Source organism: Macrobrachium rosenbergii, chromosome 55 (assembly GCF_040412425.1).
Source record: "Macrobrachium rosenbergii isolate ZJJX-2024 chromosome 55, ASM4041242v1, whole genome shotgun sequence".
NCBI lineage: Eukaryota > Metazoa > Arthropoda > Malacostraca > Decapoda > Palaemonidae > Macrobrachium > Macrobrachium rosenbergii.
The window spans coordinates 41,885,268-41,907,767 of NC_089795.1; the positions used below are offsets into that span (position 1 = coordinate 41,885,268).

General features: G+C 34.2%; 1 protein-coding gene across 3 annotated transcripts in view; it reads right to left on the reverse strand.

The window, feature by feature from the left end:
* Window positions 1-22,500, reverse strand: part of LOC136835180 (max dimerization protein 1-like) — a 672,429-nt gene that overhangs the window by 19,535 nt on the left and 630,394 nt on the right. For all 3 annotated transcript variants that reach the window (XM_067098401.1, XM_067098400.1, XM_067098402.1), the window contains exon 5: window positions 11,279-11,495. In XM_067098401.1, the coding sequence (XP_066954502.1) occupies window positions 11,279-11,495 (217 nt within the window). The remainder of the gene's footprint in view (window positions 1-11,278; window positions 11,496-22,500) is intronic.

Genomic DNA, 22,500 nt, shown 5'->3' on the forward strand with positions numbered 1-22,500 from the left:
ATAAATATAAATATAAAAAATCTGGGTGAGAGGAGATGGGGAACGGGCTTATGCAATCCTAGACAATTTAGTGCTGTGATTTTTTATTCTGAAGTTCGAGAGAAACACTGAAATTGAGTAAGATGCTAATGATTTAACTACAATCTAAATCAGTTGGTTGTACCCACTGGCTACCGTTTACCCTAAAATAATATTAATTTATAATTTTTCAGCTATACTGCACCCACTATCAGGTTAACGCTGGCACAGGTCAGAGGTCGAATGAAGGGGGTACTCGGTGATGAAGAGGTTGAAAACGACACTTAGTTTAATACCGAAGGTATCTGAATTTAACTTAAAAGAAAACCTCATCCTAAAAAGCAAGAAAAGAAAGTGGAGGTCAAATTGAGAGAGAGAGAGAGAGAGAGAGAGAGAGAGAGAGAGAGAGAGAGAGAATAAACGGAAGCAGAGGGGGATTTCCTGTGCTTAAATTAGAGGAAAGAAATCTATTCAAGAGAACGTAACAAAGCTGCCAGATAACATTTCTTGTTGATGTGAGTTAAACATTTTTTTTATTATTTTTCAGTAAAATGCTCTGCATAAGTGACGAAGTCAGTAGGTGTCAACTTTGTTTAAGCGGAAGAAAATCAGGAGAAGGTTTACCTGTGACATTATATAAATATATACCTTGCAAAAATGGCGGTGATTCAACAACTTTACCTATTTGTCTGTAATGTTTTCAGCTTCTCGTAGTTATACAGTATACAAAGTACACAAATACGTATAACGCACAAATGTACAACAAAACATACATACATACATACATACATACATATACATATATATATATATATATATATATATATATATATATATATATATATATATATATATATATATATATATATATATATATATACATACATACATACATATATATATTATGTATTGGTAATGAAAGTAATATAAGTTTATTTCTTGTAGACCCATTTATTTACAGTAAAGTATTTTTTTAAAGTTTTGTTAAATTTTGTTTATTTCCTTTATTTCGGTGATGCTTGAAGGTTGGACTCAGTTCTTTCACCTCCCCTCAACGGTAGTTGTATTTGAATAGACACATCACTAATGTAAGAATGTTTCTCTTTTTTTATGATTATTTTCACGCTTGTTGGGGATGGTCTGGTTCTTTGTCGCCCGCTGCCGGCTCTTCCTGCAAGTGTTGTGGAGTTTTTGGGTGACGTTTCCAAACTAGTGTGTCAGCGGTCCCGCTTTAGAGGTTGTCTGGCACTTTTTGCTTCTGAAGGCAGATTCTCAAGCTTTGTATGTATTGAGGCACTATTGCGACGTCTGGTGGTGGTGCCAACTCCTCTGTCACCTTGTGAACCGTGTGCTCTATCGGCGCCTACCTGATACTACCCCTTATACCAAACATTTCCCCTGGGCCCTGCCGAGTGTCCCGTGTGGTGTAATTGCGTCTGCCTTCTGCCTCACCTTCAGCCTGCTAGTATTCTGGGGCCGTTACGGGCCTCCCAACGCCGAAGAAAAGAGTAAGATCAATTTGATGGGTGTTTTAATCTTCCCTACCTTCTTATGGATGTTCAGCGGACGCCGTACTGAGTGTCATTAGTGAATTTAAGGACGACGCTCTACTGTTGCATTCCACGTGTTTATTTGTAAAGAGACAATTTATCACTGTGTATATTTATGAGTCTTCAGTTATGGAAATGTTCATGTTAAAAGTATGTTATTTTGCAACTGTCTTGGCAAATAGTTCTTATTAGGCTTAAGGATATTTCTTTTCTGATGCTTTTCCTATCGTGTTAGGGTAATTTATTCCCAGGTGTAATTGTTGCTTTCTACCTTTTACTTATTCCTTTTTATTTATCTGTTGGGGAAAAGTAAGCAGGGCGAATAGTAGTTTTGATTGTGTGTTGTTGTTGCGAGTGTTTTCCTCACTCGTTCCAGTTTTCAAGCGGAGCATCTTTTAGGTTTAAAGTAACTGTTTTCTCCTTGTATATTCTTAACCTCCTCTTTCTGAGACACTGCATTGAACTGCTTGTTGTCTGGCAGAGTGTCCTACCAATTATTCTTACTAATACGGATTAATAATTAAGAAAAAGAACCTGAAAGTACCAAGAACCCAATAAGATCTAGGATCATGACAATATATATATATATATATATATATATATATATATATATATATATATATATATATATATATATATATATATATATATATATATATATATATATATTCTTCTTCTTTTTTTTTTTAACGTGCTTTTATTCCCATTTTGTATGGGGTAAGCACGATGCCTTCTTTGAAGGACTTTTGATTTGGCTTTGGGGTAGACCTGTGGTCTCGATCGGCTGCCCTGCCTGACATCGCTTAGACCCCGGTACGTATGTTTCATGTATCATACCAGACCCAACGCCCTTTCTTCCCAGCAGCGAGAAGTTATTGCGCGGGTATGGCGAGAGTTCGAGACGTGTGAGATGTTTGTTATGTTTTTAGAAGGTGTTGTAGTGGCTTTGTTTTGTGTGTGTATTTAGTCTGTAACATCCATTTGCTTTTTAAGCAAACCTATCCGTTGATTACATATATAATCCCGGGATGTCTACACGGATAGCAAAGTGTCTGCCTCTCTGATCAGCCGGCTTGCGGATTGAACCCGCGCCACAGACCTCTACGAAGTCCGAAGCTGCTGCTGTAACCGACTGAGCCATCGAGGCTCATATATATATATATATATATATATATATATATATATATATATATATATATATATATATATATATATATATATATATATATATATATATATATATATAAATATATATTATTCACGCATAAAATATACATACAATAAATATATATATATATATATATATACATCTTATAATTACATTACTTATGAATGTACATATATCTATATGTACATATATATATATATATATACACACACACACACACACACATATATATATATATATATATATATATATATATATAATAATAATAATAATAATAATAATAATAATAATAATAATAATAATAATTAAAAGCCTCTCTACAAAATGAAGACCAACATGAACACAGCACACGCGGAACACCCCGGCATATTGAACATATTTGCGCGCGGGCAGACGCGCGCGTTCCCACATCTCCAGAATCTCCAAAGAAGGCTTCAAGAGGTTATCGTGAATACTTCACCTTTGGTTTCCAAGAAATCCTCAGCCTCAGGGATAGGAGAAGGAGAAGAAAAAGCAGGAACAGAAAATGAATAAAAAAGGGAAAAAGGTGGGATGTAAAGATACGAAGGGAAAGGGAAGTAGACACAGGTGCAGAGAGTTAAAAATACGAAGGAAAATGTATAAAACATGAACTGAAGGGGATAGATAATGAAAGAGGAGAGAGAAATGAAAAATGAAGTAACAGAGGAAGTAGGCGATGGAAAACTGCAACAAAATCGACGAATCAATACCCTTACAGGTTTGTTTCAGAAGTACACAGATTACTAATAATTACTTTAATACTTATTTTAATCTCTAATGGAAGATGTCCCTAGTAACACTAGCTTAATCCTTCAAGGATCACACAAATGAATTTTTAACACAATATTCTTTTTTGAGATGGCAGAAAATATCCACAGCCAATATCATTTTCAACTATGGACGATACCGAGCATGAGTTTCTGCTAACCACGAACGGCTTCAGTGATATCGTCAGCTCCAAAAAAGACTGCACACACACACACACACACACACATATATATATATATACTGTATATATATAGTATACATATAATACATAAAATGTTACAAGCCCATCTTGAATTTACTAACGAACCTGAAAGTACAATCATTATAAAATTAACTAAAAATTTTCATATTTCGGAAGCAAGAAAAAAAAATCAAGATCAGAATCAGATTAATTATTTTGGGATAAAATAAGCAATATGTGAGATTATGGAAAATGTTGAAGATATGGGTTCATCCTCGATTCACGAGCAGAAATTACGGCACTGCTCGAATTTAAAAGCTACATCACAGGAATGTTTTCTTCAATAAGATTTCTACACGCTGTTCTTATGTACAAAGATTAAGGATGATAGCGGAGTAAATGACAGTAGGAAGACGAAATAATAACAGTAAGTGGTGAGATAAGGAAACGAGAGAGAGAGAGAGAGAGAGAGAGAGAGAGAGAGAGAGAGAGAGAGAGAGAGAGAGAGAGAGAGAGACTCTCTGATGGATAATCAGTCAGGAGGATGCATACGGTAGTCAAGAAGAGAGTGAGAGATCAAAAGAATGCCATTGACAAAAATAGGGGGACGAAGGTAAGCAAGAACTTTAGGGCGAACTTATTCTGAAGGTAAGTAACTCCAGAAAGGTTAATGAATAAAAGGGTTCTCGGAACAGAAAATGTTAATAGTGAGATGATGTCTGAGAAAAGGCATTCCCGAGTCGAGGGAGGGGAGTATTTTAAAAGACTTATTGAAGGTGAATGACAAGAACGAGGAACAGCTGAATGCTGTAGGAATGAAAGGAGATAGTTAAGGTTTGATAACGCTGATTGAAGTGAATGTAGAGGACGTAAGGATGGTAATTAAGAGGCTGAAGAATGGAGAGACACCGGGTGTTGATCAGACTGCAAGATTGATGTTGCGGTACAGTGGTGATATTGTACTGCGTGGCTGGCCGGGATGTTTTAAGGTGTGCCTGAAAGAGGGAAAGGTTTCAAAGGGACCCCGAAGGTGATGGGAGCGACTGTAGGAATGAAGTGAATATAAAGTTACTTCGTATATTAAGGAAGGTGTATGGTAAAGTTTAAATGAAAAAACAAAGATAGGTGACTTAAAAATTGACAGGGGAAGGACAGTGTTGGTAGAGCTGTGTACATAAAGTTTTCGGCTTGAATAATGCATATGAGAAATTTAAAAATAAAAGGAAAAGGGTATATGTATGTATGTATATATGTGTATATATATATATATATATATATATATATATATATATATATATATATATATATATATATATGTGTGTGTGTGTGTGTGTGTGTGTGTGTGTGTGTACATATGTGTTATTAACGACTGAGATATAAAAAAATACATCAAAATACACATGCAAAGGGATACAAGAAAGATGGACATAAAAGTCATAGCAAGCTTGCACGGGCAGAACGACCCACTAAAAAAGGGACGGATGAAAGAAAGAAAGAGAGAAGGAAAGAGATAAGAAAAAAAGGGGGAAGGAAATAAAGCTAACAACATCTTCCGCAGCCGCGAGAGAAAATCCAACACCGAGGGAACCAACATCCAATTTCGTTAATGGCAGAGGTGACCAAAAAGGAAGACATGGACACAAACACCGAGAAACACCCTCACAAAGAGATGCCTTTTAAAAAGAGAACCCTCCACCTTACCTAACCCCGCCCCCCCCAAGGAGACGAGGGACAGGGTGAGGGGGGGGACCCTCTGAACATGACTTTTCATGGGGATAATAGGACCCCGATGACCAGTCCCCAAGAATTAAATGAACGGACGCCATTGTGTGTGTGTGCGTGTGTGTGTGTGGAAATATACTGGCTTTGCGGGTGGAATCTCGTTTTTCTTTAGCCTCGCTCTTCCGACGGAATTAAAATCTTTCTGTGGTTTGGTCAAGGAAAACCGGGTGTGGGTTTTCCTTCTATTTCATGGTGCCTGAAATTGTGCGCGTACACACACACACACACACACACACACACACACATATATATATATATATATATATATATATATATATATATATATATATATATATATATATATATATATTGGGCAAGTCTCAGCTCACCTGCTATATTCCGTCGACTGCTTCCGGCCTGACTACCCACCAGTTCACTTGAAAGCAAATGGTACTCTCTCTCTCTCTCTCTCTCTCTCTCTCTCTCTCTCTCTCTCTCTCTCTCTATATATATATATATATATATATATATATATATATATATATATATATATATATATATATATATAAATAACCTATAATTTTTCACGTACGAAAAATCACATTTAATCAACCGAAATCATTCTAAATTAGCAAGCATGTAACTAAAATAAAGATGTGTCGGAAAATCTAGACAAAACCACTTACTTATTTTCCCACCAATTGGAGACCACCACTTCTAACTTAATGCGTTATCTTTTCTGAAAAAAATTACCTTCCTAGCGATCCACGTTGTGGCAGGTTTATCGTTTTGGAAAGATCATCATGGTTAAAATATGTTAGAGGCTGCACCTCGTTGGTATAGTTCTCGGCTAGCGCTCTGCTGGGCCGGCGTTCGAGTCTCCGGCCGGCCAATGAAGAATTAGAGGAATTTATTTCTGGTGATAGAAATTCATTTCTCGCTATAATGTGGTTCGGATTCCACAATAAGCTGTAGGTCCCGTTGCTAGGTAACCAATTGGTTGTTAGCCACGTAAAATAAGTCTAATCCTTCGGGCCAACCCTAGGAGAGCTGTTAATCAGCTCAGTGGTCTGGTTAAACTAAGGTATACTTTTGCACTGCAGCTTCCTTAAATGTTAATTCCCACTCTTTTATTTGGGCATGACAGTGGACAAGAATTGATTTTCAAGAACCACAGTCAAGGCCAACTTTGTGGACGCTCAATCATCGATCGGGTTGCTCAACAAATGTAAAAGGCAAAGCGCAAATCACACTTCACTTGAATGTTTCTACAATTTCCACCGGACAAGGGCATATGCCAGCGGTTCCACAGGTCTTTGAATTATATGAAAATAGCATAAACATCACGAAACCACCTGACCAACAAACCACGAGAGACATTCTACCAAACGCCAACCATTCCACCAAAGCCATCGGGAAGGGAGATCGTAATTCATGATCTTCAAAAGCTCTTTTCTGTATTTATCAAAAAGCTAAACAAAAAAACCAACAAACTTTACTCTGAATCATGGGCGCAAGAAACCTGGACCCTGTTCCCAAAATCCAAGGGACATCTCCAAAATTATAAGACGGGTTTCTATTCTATCAGGTCATATTTCAGGTCAAGTGGGTCATTTGTAACGTTGCTTTTATGACTGTGGCAAGGCTCACTTTTTAATATACAGAATAAGATCATCCAGACCGTGCTAAAAATCATTTAAACAGCCATTAAAGATAGTAGCAAGGAATGCAGATAATCTTAATAACAGTAGCATTTGGTAGATAAGTTAAATAACGATACAAAATAAATTCTCTGGAATTTAGTGGCCAGAATCATTGTCGAGAATATGTTACTCAACGGAAGAGGAAAGATGGTCCTCTGGGAAATACTTTCACCTGGTATACTTACATACACACCTGCACACAAGACACAGACACAGACACACACATGTAAAAAGAGTTACTAGAGTTTCTCCTGAAACGGCAGACGAAACAGTAGCCTACTGAACCACACAGTAAAATTATGCAATAAAATTATACAATAAAATAAAACCCAAGGTCAAAACTGAATACAGAGTAAAATCATATTCTTCTTCTTTTAAAGTGCTTTTTCCCATTTTTTGTATGGGGTAAGCACGATGCCTTCTTCGAAGGACTTTGATTTGGCTTTTGGGGTAGACCGTAGTCTCGATCGGCTCCCCTGCCTGACATCGCTTAGATCCCGGTAGCGAATGTACATGTATCGTACCAAATCCCCAGCTCCCTTATAATAAAATAAAATCCAAGGTCCAAACTGCATACAGAGTAAAATTATACTATAAAATAAAATCCAAGGTAAAAAACTGAATATAGAGTAAAATATACAATAAAATAAAATCCAAGGTCAAAAACTGAAAATGGAGTAAAATTATACAATAAAATAAAATCCAAGGTCAAAAACTGAATATAGAGTAAAATTATACAAAAAAATAAAATCCAAGGTCAAAACTGAATACAGAGTAAAATTATGCAATAAAATAAAACCCAAGGTCAAAACTGAATACAGAGTAAAATTATACAAAAACTGTATATAGAGTAAAATTCGACGATAAAATAAAATCCAAGGTCAAAACTGAATATAGAGTCAAATTCTACGATAAAATAAAATCCAAACTCAAAACATCTTTAGCAACTAAATGGAAACAAACAAACATCATCATCCCACAACTGCTGTCACCACTTGCGTTTCAGTTGCAACTATGGCAACCCGGACGATCCTTGCATCGCCAGTACTGAAGGAAATAGGGAAGTACAAGGGATTGGCTGGTAATTCTGAACACTAACACAGACGGGACAAATCTCTGATAGTGTTGTCACATTAAATTTTCATTATATTCTTGTATTTTTGTTTTAACACGTTTCTTATCAGTTTCATATCATCAATAAAACACTGATATTCTGTGCAAGTGTGAGAAGCTCTCTCACTCTCTCTCTCTCTCTCTCTCTCTCTCTCTCTCTCTATATATATATATATATATATATATATATATATGCATATATATATATACATAATTTAATCTATATCTATATATACGTGTGTGCATGTATACATATATGCATATATATATATATATATATATATATATATATATATATATAATATATATATATATATATATATATAATCTATTTATCATCGAGGCCAAAATAACACCAAATGTAACAAGAAACATCCTATATATATATATATATATATATATATATATATATATATATATATATATATATATATATATATATATTACGAGAAACCTTTATGAAACCTTTCAAACAAAATGATAATCACAAAATCCAAATATGCACCTCAAACCGACGAAGAGAGAGAGAGAGAGAGAGAGAGAGAGAGAGAGAGAGAGAGAGAGAGAGAGAGAGAGAGAGAGAGAGAATTCCCATCGACTCAACCACAAGCAACTCACGTTTTCGTAACAAGAAATCAGTTACCTCTCAATCTCCCTTCTCTCAAATTCCCCGACCGTTCATTGAGGAAGGGGGAGAAACTCGAGGAAAAAAAAAGTATTATGCAAATATCCAGCGGGAGAGGGCAAGCAAGGTCATTCGAGCGAAGACTTTCAACGAGCTCCCAGGGAAATAACGTCGTCCCGTCGTAAAGTTCAATTCGCGTGTAACCACACTTTACGTAAAACCCCCACAAAAAAAGAAAGAAAGAAAAAAGTGGGACAAACAGGACACAAAACTTGCAATTGGAACGTGTCACTGCTTGTGACAAAGTATACGCTAACGTTCTTTTTCTCTTTTTTATTTAAGAGTTTTATGAAGCAATTTTACGATCATTTTTTTTATTACGTTTCTACACACTGAAATGAAACGCTTCTTATTATTATTATTATTATTTTTAATGTAAACGCATTCCTAAGCAAACACCCATCAGAATTACGATGATAATCATGATTAAAATTACTCTCTCTATTATTTTTCCCAGTACATGTATCTCGTAATGAATAAGCATAAGAATCACAGAACGCATTACGTATGCATGAAAAAGATAGAAGATAACTAAAGTAACATGAATGTGAAAATAGCAAAGTGACATATATATATATATATACACTGTATATATATACAGTATATATATATATATATATATATATATATATATATATATATATATATATATATATATATATATATATATATATATATATATATATATATATATATATATATATATATATAATGAGAACAAGAGAACAATAATGCATCCAGTTGTTACTCGACTGAGGCGGGTGGCAGCCCTGAAGGAGAAATGCAAGGGGATAGCAAACACATCCCAGTTCCAATAAAGGAATATAAATTAACGGAGTAGACGGAATACATCAAGAATGACTTTGATTAACGTCTTCAAAATAGACACTGAAGTTAATCCAAGGACTTAATTACCGTGGCAAGGAGCTGAGGCCCAAAGAGGTTGGAGGAGGAGGAGGAGGAGGAGGAGGAGTGAGGTGTCTGTGTGTGTGATAAAAGGACAGTCTTAGACTGCAACCAAGGAAGGACTGAGGAGGGGTGGGGAAATGAGAAGGGGGAGGGGAGGGGAGTGGCTGCTGGTTTTAGAACCTCGAGGGATCCGGCGAAACCCAGATAAGCTTCGTTACTAGATAACACGCCTTCTCTCTCTCTCTCTTCTCTCTCTCTCTTTCAGGCTTGTTTTGCGTAAGGTACTTTGATATACTGTATTTCTCTCATTTATTTCCTTTGCAAGTTATTTAGTGTACCTCTTTCTCTCTCTCTCTGGGTTTCAAACACAATTAATTAAATATCAGCTGACCATATTTACATATATTCAATAACAAAGACATTTCTCAAAGTATTTTAATCGAAACCAATTAATGAGAGAGAGAGAGAATCATGACCGATCCCTTTTCAGTGAGGGTCAAGAATTACCTCGGTAAAGTTCAAATTGAAATTGATGGGTATTGTATTTTGAGACAGTGCATAACCTCTGCTTTTTTTATTACCAATCTCTCTCTCTCTCTCTCTCTCTCTCTCTCTCCATCAAGGACTACAGCCCCAAAACAGTCGACTGACCACCGTCACTACCCTATTCACTGACTAGGCCAGCAGAAACCCAATTTATTGAAAGGGGACATCCTCAGATAATTTTTCCCTCATTTTTTCTTTCTTGAAATCTTCAGCTAAAAAAGTTTGTGGACAGAGTCAACAGACTATAAACCCAAGAGGGCTCCAAAGGGAAATCAAAGGGAAATCAGCCTGCATAGAGAGAGAAGTTATAGGAAGAGGTGGTAAATAAATAAATGACAGAGCAGATAATAAAACCGATACATCTGAATTCAGAAGACGTCAGCAGCAGAGAGCAAGAATGAATTTACTCCTCGCTTAAATATTTGGAGATCAGAAGATTCCACAACTGCACTAGGTAAACTAATTCATATTTTAGTTGCAGCTAAGACATAACTCCAAGCAAACTGAGTAGTATTACACCTAAATGCTGGTCACATCGTTTGTCTACAATCCAACCCAAGACCTCCCGTTTCAGTCACTGAACTTACCAGGAGACAAGACAAAAAATAATTACGTGGTTCTGAGGCATTTGAGAGAGAGAGAGAGAGAGAGAGAGAGAGAGAGAGAGAGAGAGAGAGAGAGAGAGAGAGAGAGAGAAGTCCAGGTCCCCTCCTTACCTGATTCTGAAGTATAAGAGAGAGAGAGAGAGAGAGAGAGAGAGAGAGAGAGAGAGAGAGAGAGAGAGAGATAGGATCGCAAACTCTCCAGGCCCCTCCTTACCTGATTTTGAGGTAAACGAGAGAGAGAGAGAGAGGGAGAGAGAGAAGACTGCAGACCGCCCAGGCCCCTCCTTACCTGATTCTGAGGTAGACGAGGACGATGATGACGAAGAAGATGATGAAGAGGAATGGGACGAACTCTCCGAGACGGATCGTCGCTTGCCCATCATTTCCATATCGAGGTGGGGAACGAAGTGGTGGCTGAGAGACTCCAGCCGCCGCCTTAGAAACCGCTGTTCTCTGGCTAGGAAGTCTTTGTGGGCGGATTGCTTCCTCTCTTTGTCTTCCAAATTCTGTAGGGGGGAGGAGAAAAAATAATAATAATAATAATAATAATAATAATAATAATAATAATAATAATAATAATAATAATAATAATAATGGAGAAACAAATCCACAGTTATATAAATGTGAACAGGGAAATCGAACAGATTCCCGAGAGCTCTCTCTGTACAGATCTATCCTTACATATATGCACATTTACATAACTGTGAATTTATATCTTCATTTGAAGACTCATGCTACTGAGAGTATTTTTACTAATAATAATAATAATAATAATAATAATAATAATAATAATAATAATAATAATAATAATAATAATAATAATAATGGGATAAACTTACATGAAATTAAAAAGCATTCGAAGCTTATCCCGTAAAGAAAAATTGCATTTAGATATGGACCCACCTCAAAATGTACTAAATCTTCATTGAATCTACCCGACACAGACATACACACACATGCACAAAAACTGGACACAAATGTCTTATTAGTCTGAATATAAATCTGGAAACTCTGTAATTCGGTCTTTGGACTAAAGTACTGAAGTACTTCACTAATAAAAATGACGTAAAATGATCCTATCTGTGAATTAATACATTAAGGGTACCATTCAGTGATAAAAACGACGAAAAATTATCATGTATGTGGAATAATATATAAGAGACAAAAAAATGATCATGTTTGCGGAATAATGTATTAAGGGTACAATTCAGTGACAGATAAAAAATTAACGTGTCAGTGGATTAACATATTAAGGGTACCTTTCAGTAACAAAAATGACAAAAAATTATCGTTCTGTGGATTAATATATTGAGGGTAGCATTCAGTGATAAAAATGGCAAGAATTATCGCGTCTGTGGACTAATATATTAAGGGTACCATTCAGTGACAAACATGACAAAAAATTATCAAGTCTGTGGATTAATATATTAAGGGTACCATTCAGTGATAAAAATGAAAATAAAAATGACCGTGTCGGTGGATTAACCAATTAAGGGTACCTTTCAGTACAAAAAATGACAAAAAATGATCATGGCTGTGGATGACTGTTTTAAGGGTACAATTCAGCGATAAAAATGACAAAAAATAATCGTGTCTGTTGATTAACCTATTAAGGTACCTTTCAGTAAAAAAAAATTACAAAAAATGAAAGTGTCTGTGGCTTAACATTTCAAGGGTACCATTCAGTGATAAAAGTGACAAAAAATCCTCGTGACTGTGGTTTAATATATTAAGGGTACATTTTAGTAACAGAAAAAATGACAAAAAAATTTTCGTTGGCATTTTCCCAAGGGCCACACACCGCTGCATCTTCCTCTCCCTGTCGAAGTTCTCCCTCTAATGCCTTTCTCCACTCCACTGCCTTCATGAATTGTCACGTCAGATTTTCATTAAAGCCACAAAACTATTCGGTTCCATTCCATTTTAAAATTCATTTTTTTCCCAGAAAGTACAGCCTCCTCCCCTTCCCAATCTCATTAATCAATCCCAAACCAAGCTATGATAAAATCATTAATATCTATAAGGATCCATTGAGAATCCTTTTACACCACACACACACATATATACAGTATATATATATATATATATATATATATATATATATATACTGTATATATAAATATTTTTTTGCAAGAGAAAAAGGAAATAATAAAAGGTTTAAGTACCTAGCGCTTTGTGTACTGAATAGCCACTTCTTAAGGGTGCAGTACCCTGACAAAGAGTATATTAAATATAAGAAAGTGCTTTTTTGTCATTTTCTTCTGTCTCTTGCAGTACATTTAGTCATGTGATCATTGTGACGGTATAGCTTACAGTATATATGTATGCATATACTGTATATATATATATATATATATATATATATATATATATATATATATATATTATATATATAGTCACACTTTTTATTAAACAAGTAGTTCCAGAGTTAAACAGTCAAACGACCCCCACCTCTATCTTCTTGGCATCAACTTACTTTTAACTTACGTATCTTGTCACTGCCACTCGTCCTCCCTCCTATTCCGTGAGAGGTACTTAGCATTTCACTTTTAGTTTTTTAGTTTCTTTTTAAATAAACTAACTTTTATAATTAAAATTAGTCGAGCCGATTTTATATTATTTAATATTTGTATGTTTCAGCCTGACTGATGATGCGGCTTGGCCTCGAAGCGTTGTCAAATAAATGATGAAATGCTGCAAGACGTCTCCTGCTGGCGCCCTCTGCTGTATGTATATATATATATATATATATATATATATATATATATATATATATATATATATATATATATATATATATATATATATATATACAAACATACAGAGCTCCGTGGAACTGACTACATTGCCAGCAGCATGAGTCGTAGCGTGCGTTATCAAAGGCCCCTCTACTTTCGTTTAGATCCTTTAGTTCCAAATATCTCTCCCGAGACCTACCTATATCACAAACTCGCGCCCCGCTGGGTGTTTTATTTTCTCGAACAAAAGTAGGAAAAAAACAAATTCCATTCCCCAAGGTCGGACTTTGTGGGCAAGGTAAGGTAAGGCTTAGAGAGCATCTTGGAATACCGTGATGTTGTTACATTAGGGAGGCAAAGGAGCCTACATGTGTCCAGACGTGTCGTATGTCTTACCGTAGGCCTAACACAGCAGCAGTCAGTAGCCGCGGACAGTCCACAGAAAGGCTTTATGAGTTGCCGTATTGCAACGGTATTATGTTTGGAGGGATAGGCCTACAGGAGTACTTGCAATGACAAAAGTGAATTATGGTTAGCAATGATATATTTGGCGGAATAGGCCTAGAGAAATACTTGCAAAATGAAAAGTATATCATGGTCTTACAATTTCCTTTTAAATATCTGTATCTATCTATCTATCTATCTATCTATCTATCTACACACACACACATATATATTATATATATCTATATCTATACACATATCTATATCTATCTACATGTGCGTGAATAGATAGATACAAATATTTAAAAAGAAATATATGCGCAAGGAAGTATGTCCTTTATAATTACTTTCTCGGGGAAGGTTCTGTGTGAATACGTTGAATGATTAAATGGTTATGCGTGGCATTACTCGTAAACTTTTCATTATGTACACAACGAATGTATTGATTAGTTGATTAATTAAAATATTTGCTGACGCCACCTGCTCCCATCTCAAAATGTCACTGAAATTTTCCTTAAATTAGTTTTGTTTTTATTCTTGAGAGTTTGACACTTTTTCTTATGTTCATGCAAAGTTGAGATGAGCAATTCTTATCTTCTGTTTTTACTTTCCTTTTTCTATTTATGATGTCTTAGCGATTTTCTTAGTTTGAAATTTGCGCCTATGTTAATTTTCAATAACTCCCTGCTTATTTGCCATTAGCATATTTCTCTGTATTGTCTTTATATTGATATCTCTTTTGTCTTTGTCTTGATATATGAGGCATTCAAACCAATTTAAATGAAAAGAAACTGAATATAAAATTTAGGCTATCTTAATGAGAATAAAACTGTTTTGAAAGGTGTAACAGGAGGAAAACTTTTGAGTTTCAAATTATTAGGAGAGGGTGGAAAGAAAGACGGAAGAAACCAATATGAACGAAGGTACAGTAAAAGGAATTAAATGAGGGGACGAAGAAACTGAGACGGCGTGAGCTAACCGACGGCTAACCCGCTAAGGGCCCAAATGAATAGATGACCATTCCGCGAGTCTCATTTTTCCGACATTGTCACCCAACGAAGAGCCAGACATTACAGACCCGTTGTGAAGAAAGTAACTGTATATATATTTCTCCTGACGAGGTTCTCTCCTGAAGCAGACGTCTTCTGCTTTCCTCTTGGGGTGAATCTCATTACGGCAAGAGAGAATGAGGATGAGGACTTCCTCGGCCTGCCGTCCGTCCACGCTCCTGAAGAAGCACTCCTACGAGGGCCAATACCCAAAATGAACACATGCTCCCATTTCTCACGCAGACTGTGCCGCTCCATCTGGTTGCAATAGTAAAAGCACTTTGCCCTATACAGCTCTCTCTCTCTCTCTCTCTCTCTCTCTCTCTCAATTAAATTAGCATTATCATAGGGGAACTAGGTAGACAAAACATACCAACTGTCATTCCATATACACCAGGTAGCCGTTGTAATGAAGGTGAATTCACATAACAGAAAGTTTTCAGAATTTTAATTTTTTAATATCCATCTACCTACCTACCTGTCTACATGCATACTATTATGCACACAGTCGAGTGCATATATATATATATATATATATATATATATATATATATATATATATATATATATATATATATATATATATATATATATATATATATATATAAAGTCGAAAATATATAGCTAATTGCAGTAAAATTTCTTTATAATTTTTCTTAAAAATAATTATTACTTTTTTGGTCAAGAATCTGCAGACTTTGAACAAAGGTCATTAAAATGACTACCGCTAGTTTCCCTGCATCAGTAATGACTAGTCTCCATCTCAATATGGAAAAGCTATATTAGATCTCTCCAGTTACACAAACATTCAGAATAGTCTCTCATCTCTCTGGAAAAAGCTACATTAGATCTCTCCTCACTCTCTCTCTCTCTCTCTCTCTCTCTCGTTAATTCTCTTCGTTGGAAAGGTATTTTTAAGTCTTTAGAAATCCTCTACTGACGCTCTTGCAAAGGACAGAGTATTTTCGGCGTTTCTCTTTTGTTTTGTGGATAGTGTGAGAATGCTGACATTTTGATGTTTCAAATCGAACTGAAGCCGCTTCTCTCTCTCTCTCTCTCTCTCTCTGCTGCCATTTCACTTACTTCTACCCAAAGACTATACGCCTGGTTTTTTCTTAATCGTTCATGTCTTGTATTTTTACGTATGCAGAGTTACCCCTCCCCCGTCTCTCTCTCTCTCTCTCAGTGCTCTCTCTTCTCAGTCTGTCTCCTGACCTTTTTCATCCTTCATTTAACAGAGAATATATTCAATGCAAAAACGTGTCATTTCAGAAAAAAATATATTTACTACAACCGAAAAAACAGTTGTTCCTGCTAAAAATATTGTAATGTAAAAAACCTTTGTCATTCCAAATGCAAAAATAATATATTTTTGGGACAAATTTGTTTTTATCTTGTAGAGAGCATATTGCTTCAAAAGAGTTCGACATTGTGAGGTAAATGTCTTTATTGTCAATAACAATGCTTATCATTTTATGTAAATATATTTGTTGCCAAAAAAAAAGCTTTTCACTCTACGGAAATCTTTTCTTGCAATGAAATGACACGCGTTTTATACATACATACATACATACTGTACATATATATGTATATGTGAATATATATACATATTTGTAAAGTATATGTCAGAGGTTCCCAAACTTTTTGTTCCTTGGTACCCCTTGGGCTTTTTTATAGGTTCCCATGTACCCCTAACATTAAAAATTAAGCTTAATTTTAAAAAAGAACATTTTAATATTTTGATATTTTAAATTTATGGAGTCTGCATGTGTAGATTACATAGGTATCTTAAATGGTGATAACAGAAATAAAGCAATTACTAAGGTAATTTATATTTTGATCCAGCACATACAACACATACCTTTTTATTATGATCCAAAACATTAATAAACAAAACTCAGATACAGCCGTGTGAAGTTTATAATAGTAAAAAACAAATGGTATTACCTTACTCCCAATAAATTTAAATAAAAGTTGTGCTAATCAACACGAGGAAATTGAGAAAAGTGCAATCTGAGTGCAGATTACAACACCATGTATTGTACAGTAGTAATTATTTTCTTCAGACCAAATGTACCCCCTGAAACGTGCAAATGTACCCCTGAGGGTACATGTACCCCAGTTTGGGAACCCCTGTGTGATAGTAATACATATGTCTAAACAGAAATGTATATCACCTTCCATTAAATATAACGCCTTTTACCCAATGAAAAATATATGTATCTGCACAAAACGGGAACTTCTTTTATTATTATTACAATAATATTTATTTCATCATGTTAGCGTTTCCCATACAACGTAAAACAAACTCATATCTTACATTCAAAACGTTATTATTTTGCACAAAGTATAGTGATGGAACAAATGAAAACGTTTCTTAGCCTAAGAAAAACATTTATTACTAAAAAGTGAAGTCTGCCACCCTATGGAAAATACGTTCACTGTAGCAACAACAAAATCTTTCACCGTCACCATCATCATCATCATCATCGTCACCATCAAAGCCTCGAACAGCAGTAGCATTGCTTTCATTACGAGTCTTTTTGATACTGGGAAAAATACGAAGTTCCAGCTGTTCAAATGATATTCTTCTTTTTTATCTGGATCTGAGAGACAGGATTGTATATAAGCAGTGTATTACTAGTGTGTATCTATCTATCTATCTATCTATATATATATATATATATATATATATATATATATATATATTGTATATATATATATATATATACACATACACACACATATGTAATATATACTATAAAATATATATATATATATATATATATATATATATATATATATATATATATAATTGATCAGCTATTAATGCGGAATTTTAATGCATCGTTCGTTCATCCTTGATTCGGGATCTAAAGCATTAACGTGACAGCAACTTCTGTTGTTTTTTATCCAAGAAAACACACTTTGTTCGCGAACAAGAGGAAATTTTTGAACATCCGGTACATACACCCAGTAACACATGGTTTACTTTATTAAAGAAATGCATCGTAACATCCGTAGTATTTTGAGAAATTCACACTGAGTGTTTGTACGTTTGCGTGACACTGTAAATGCGACTACCAATTCTTTTTGAAGTAGAATCTAACACACAGAGTTAGAATATCTGAACAAAAGCCACTCCAGCTACCACGCCTTTGTAAAAAAAAAAAAAAGATGGGATGCCAGAGGTAGGACAATCAGGGGCACTCAATGTCCAATCAAACTTCACTTTCAAATATACTCTAAGCGCAACTAGCGACCGAGCTGGATGGCATTCTCATCCTAACGACCAAGACGTCAGAAGCGTAGAAACTGCGTTCCCTGTTCATGATTGTAAGGAAATAACAAGCACGTATCGTTTCATGCTTGTTTAGTTCTCGTGCTGATTAATTTTTTCTTCTTCTTCTTCAGTCGAACGGGATGCTGAGTGGCAAATGGTTGTTAGTAATCAAAATTGTACTGAGTAGTATCCAGAAATACGCAGCCCCCAAAAATTTATCACTTAATATTTTGAAAACTAAAAACCAAACCAACATCGCCAAATGAATTTAGCGATGTTTGATTGTTGATGCTGCAACGTCAAAAATAATGACAGTCAATGCTAGGCGATCATTTCTGGCACGAGGCTTCACTAACTACAACACCAATATCGGTCTTGCAAGACTGAAAAGTGACACTGACATGAACAGAAAAGTGAAAGAGAATCGTTGAACATTAAAATAAAAAAATATATAAAGATATGTATGTCTGTATGTATACATATACAATATATAGCCTACATATGTATATATATAATTAAATATATATATATATATATATATATATATATATATATATATATATATATATATATATATATATATATATATATATATATATATATATATATATATATATATATATATATATATATATATATATATATATATATATATATATATGTACATTTATACTTTTATTCTTCTTCTCCTGAATCTCGACATGTCTTTCATCAATAAATCCGTTTCCATGGTAAATGACGATAAACAACACCAATCTCTCTCTCTCTCTCTCTCTCTCTCTCTCTCTCTCTCTCTCCAGGAATCGTCATTTTCCTAAGAATTTCGGGTGCGATACTTATTACTGCCGGAGGATACCTAAATGCTCCGGGAGATTACAGTTTCTCTTTAGATGAGTCAGACTACGACAAAATTGCTGGAAGTGCTACTATGATACCGTGAGGAAATGAATTATCTGGTGCTCAATCTATAATAAATAAAAAAAATATGTATATGTATATATATATATACACACAAACACAGTGTACAAATGTATAATATATAATGTACATATATTTGTATGTATTTGTACACACACACACATGCATATAAGTATAGTATATATATATATATATATATATATATATATATATATATATATATATATATATATATATATATATATATATATATATATATATATATATATATATATATATATTATATATATATATGCAATCAGCCAGAGAAGAGTGAAATGAAAAAACTTGAACAAGCGCTTTCATGTATTTCCACACCTCATCAGGGTTCGGATACACGTGCCAAAGAAACAAATACAGAGCGTATATATATATATATATATATATATATGAGGATAAAAGAAAAGCATCAACCCCTGCACTATGTAGAAAAAAAAAAGGAAGTGGATTCTAAAAAAAAAAAAAAAAAAAAAAAAAAAAAAAAAAAAACAGAACTCTACACAAATTTCTTTACAAAGCAGCGCTTTTACAACCTCCTCCTCCTCCGGCGACCCTCAAGCCTCACTGGGACCCGTTACCCTTAGCTTTGATTCCCGAAGCCTGCCTGTTGCAAGTGTCAGTGACGTTCGTCAAATTATTTATTTGTTTACATTTATATTTTCATCTATTTATTTGTTAATATATCTGTTTTTCTAATAACTGAATTCTTTTTTCTTTATTTCCCATTAACTTTTGTTACGTCGTTCGAATGCACCCAATATTCTTTTGAAGCTTGAATTTCAGGTCAATGGCCCCTTTGGCCTTGTTCCATACGAATAGGCTTCATCTTCTGAATAATAATAATAATAATAATAATAATAACAATAATAATAATAATAATAATAATAACAATAATAATAATATATCTACTTATTTACATTCTTTAACAAAACAAATGACATTAACCCTACATCCAAACCTGATCTTTTGTCCATAGAATCAAAATCCAAATAAAAAAAAAATCCCAAGAGAGAAACCCATTTTTTCTCTAAAACCTATAAATGGCTCACTAAGAGCCCAGAGAAATGGAAGCCATAAAACCCGGCTTAAGACTGGTGTATCGAAAGCGCCTCGGGGCGATCTCTACATTTTTAAAGCCATTACGATCCTTATGGCCTAATAAAAGGACGGATTTTTCATAGGAAGCCATAAAACATCGCATAAACTTGTCCGTGTGCTTAACGGCCAGTTCGCATGGCAGGGTTTATATTTATATATATATTTATATTTTTTTCAAAGGCATTTTATCCTTTTTTAGTTGCTAATAACAATAATAATAATAATAATAATAATAATAATAATAATAATAATAATAATAATAAAAATAAAATAAATATTTAATAATGATAATTTATTAAAAATTAATTTATTATTTTTTGAAATAATAATAATATTTAATAATAATAATAATAACAACAACAATAATAATAATAATAATAATAAATAATATAAATAATATTAATAATAATATAATAATTTACTAAAAATCAATGTTATTTTTTGAAATAATAATAATAATAATAATAATAATAATAATAATAATAATAATAATAATAATAATAATAATAATAAACGTTTTAGTCCTTTACTTAAGTTATAAGCACATTATTCCAGAAGAAATATAAATGTGTTTTAATTTGTTGCCTTTCCTCTCATATATCTTAATACTTTTTGATTTTCTTCTTCTTATTATTATTGTTATACTATACTATTACTATTATTATTATTATTATTATTATATTATTATTATTATTATTATTATTATTGTAATCCAACTACCATGAAAACTACTGGTATCTCATTTACATCGGATTTACCAATAACAACTGCACTGATTATTAATTCTATTTTCATAACAGAAGCTGACCACTTTCTTGAGACTGCTTAATAATTTTGCGGTAATATAAGATGGAGTCGAATTTATTAATAATTGACGGCAATGTAAGAGAGAGTCGAAACGCATACCATCCACCAGACCGAAGAAAGTTTAAGTTCATTCCGCTTACTTATATAGAGAAAAGTATTCCGAGAGGCTGACCCCAGGCTGGAAGACAGTAAATCCAGACCCAGTGACGTTACGTACCGTCTAGAAATTCGGATCAAGTCATTCTAAATCATTATACAAGGGTCAGTGTCTATGTGAATGTTATCCACAGAGCTACGGAAACGATGTGGAATTTAATAATTGAATTTTCTTTTAATTCCGAGTCCGATGAAACAGGCCACCTAATGTCTTTTCTACCTGATACACAGGTGAAATAATAAAAAAGTAAAAATATGCGCCGAAGTTTCTTCGGCTCAATCGAGTTTTCTGTACAGCGTATAATCAAGCCGCGGCCCTTGAAACTTTAACCATGGCCCGGTGGTGGTCTATCCTATATCGTTACCAGAAGCGCGATTATGGCTAACTTTAACCTTAAATAAAATGAAAACTACTCAGACTATTGGGCTGCAATTCGGTATGTTTGATGACTGGAGGGTGGATGATCAACATACCAATTTGCAGCCCTCTAGCCTCAGCAGTTTTTAAGATCTGAGGGCAGACAAAAAAAAAAAAGGGGGGGGGGGGCAGACGGACAGACAAAGCCGGCGCAATAATTTTCTTTTCAGAAAACTAAAAATGGGAATTAATAACGAGGGGAGTCATAAGACACAACAAGGTCTATAAACACAAAAATTAAGCAATTTACTATTGGCTGATAATGACAATATATTTATAAGATCAACATCTAATCCAAGAACTTTACTCATTCCTCTATGTTTCCAGAATTAGCTTTTCTGCGCAAAGCTTGTTTCAAGAAGCTATGCTCCGCGTAGTGTGACTTCATTATAAGACAATAAATAACAGACAGAGCCGATCAAATTTTGTGTGTACTGAAGACTATTGTACGTATTTTTTGTAACAGCAACTGGTTCAACAGAAAACTCAAGACCGCATTAATTGCCTCAGTTCTCTCTCTCTCTCTAGATATATATATTATATAATAATAATAAATTATAT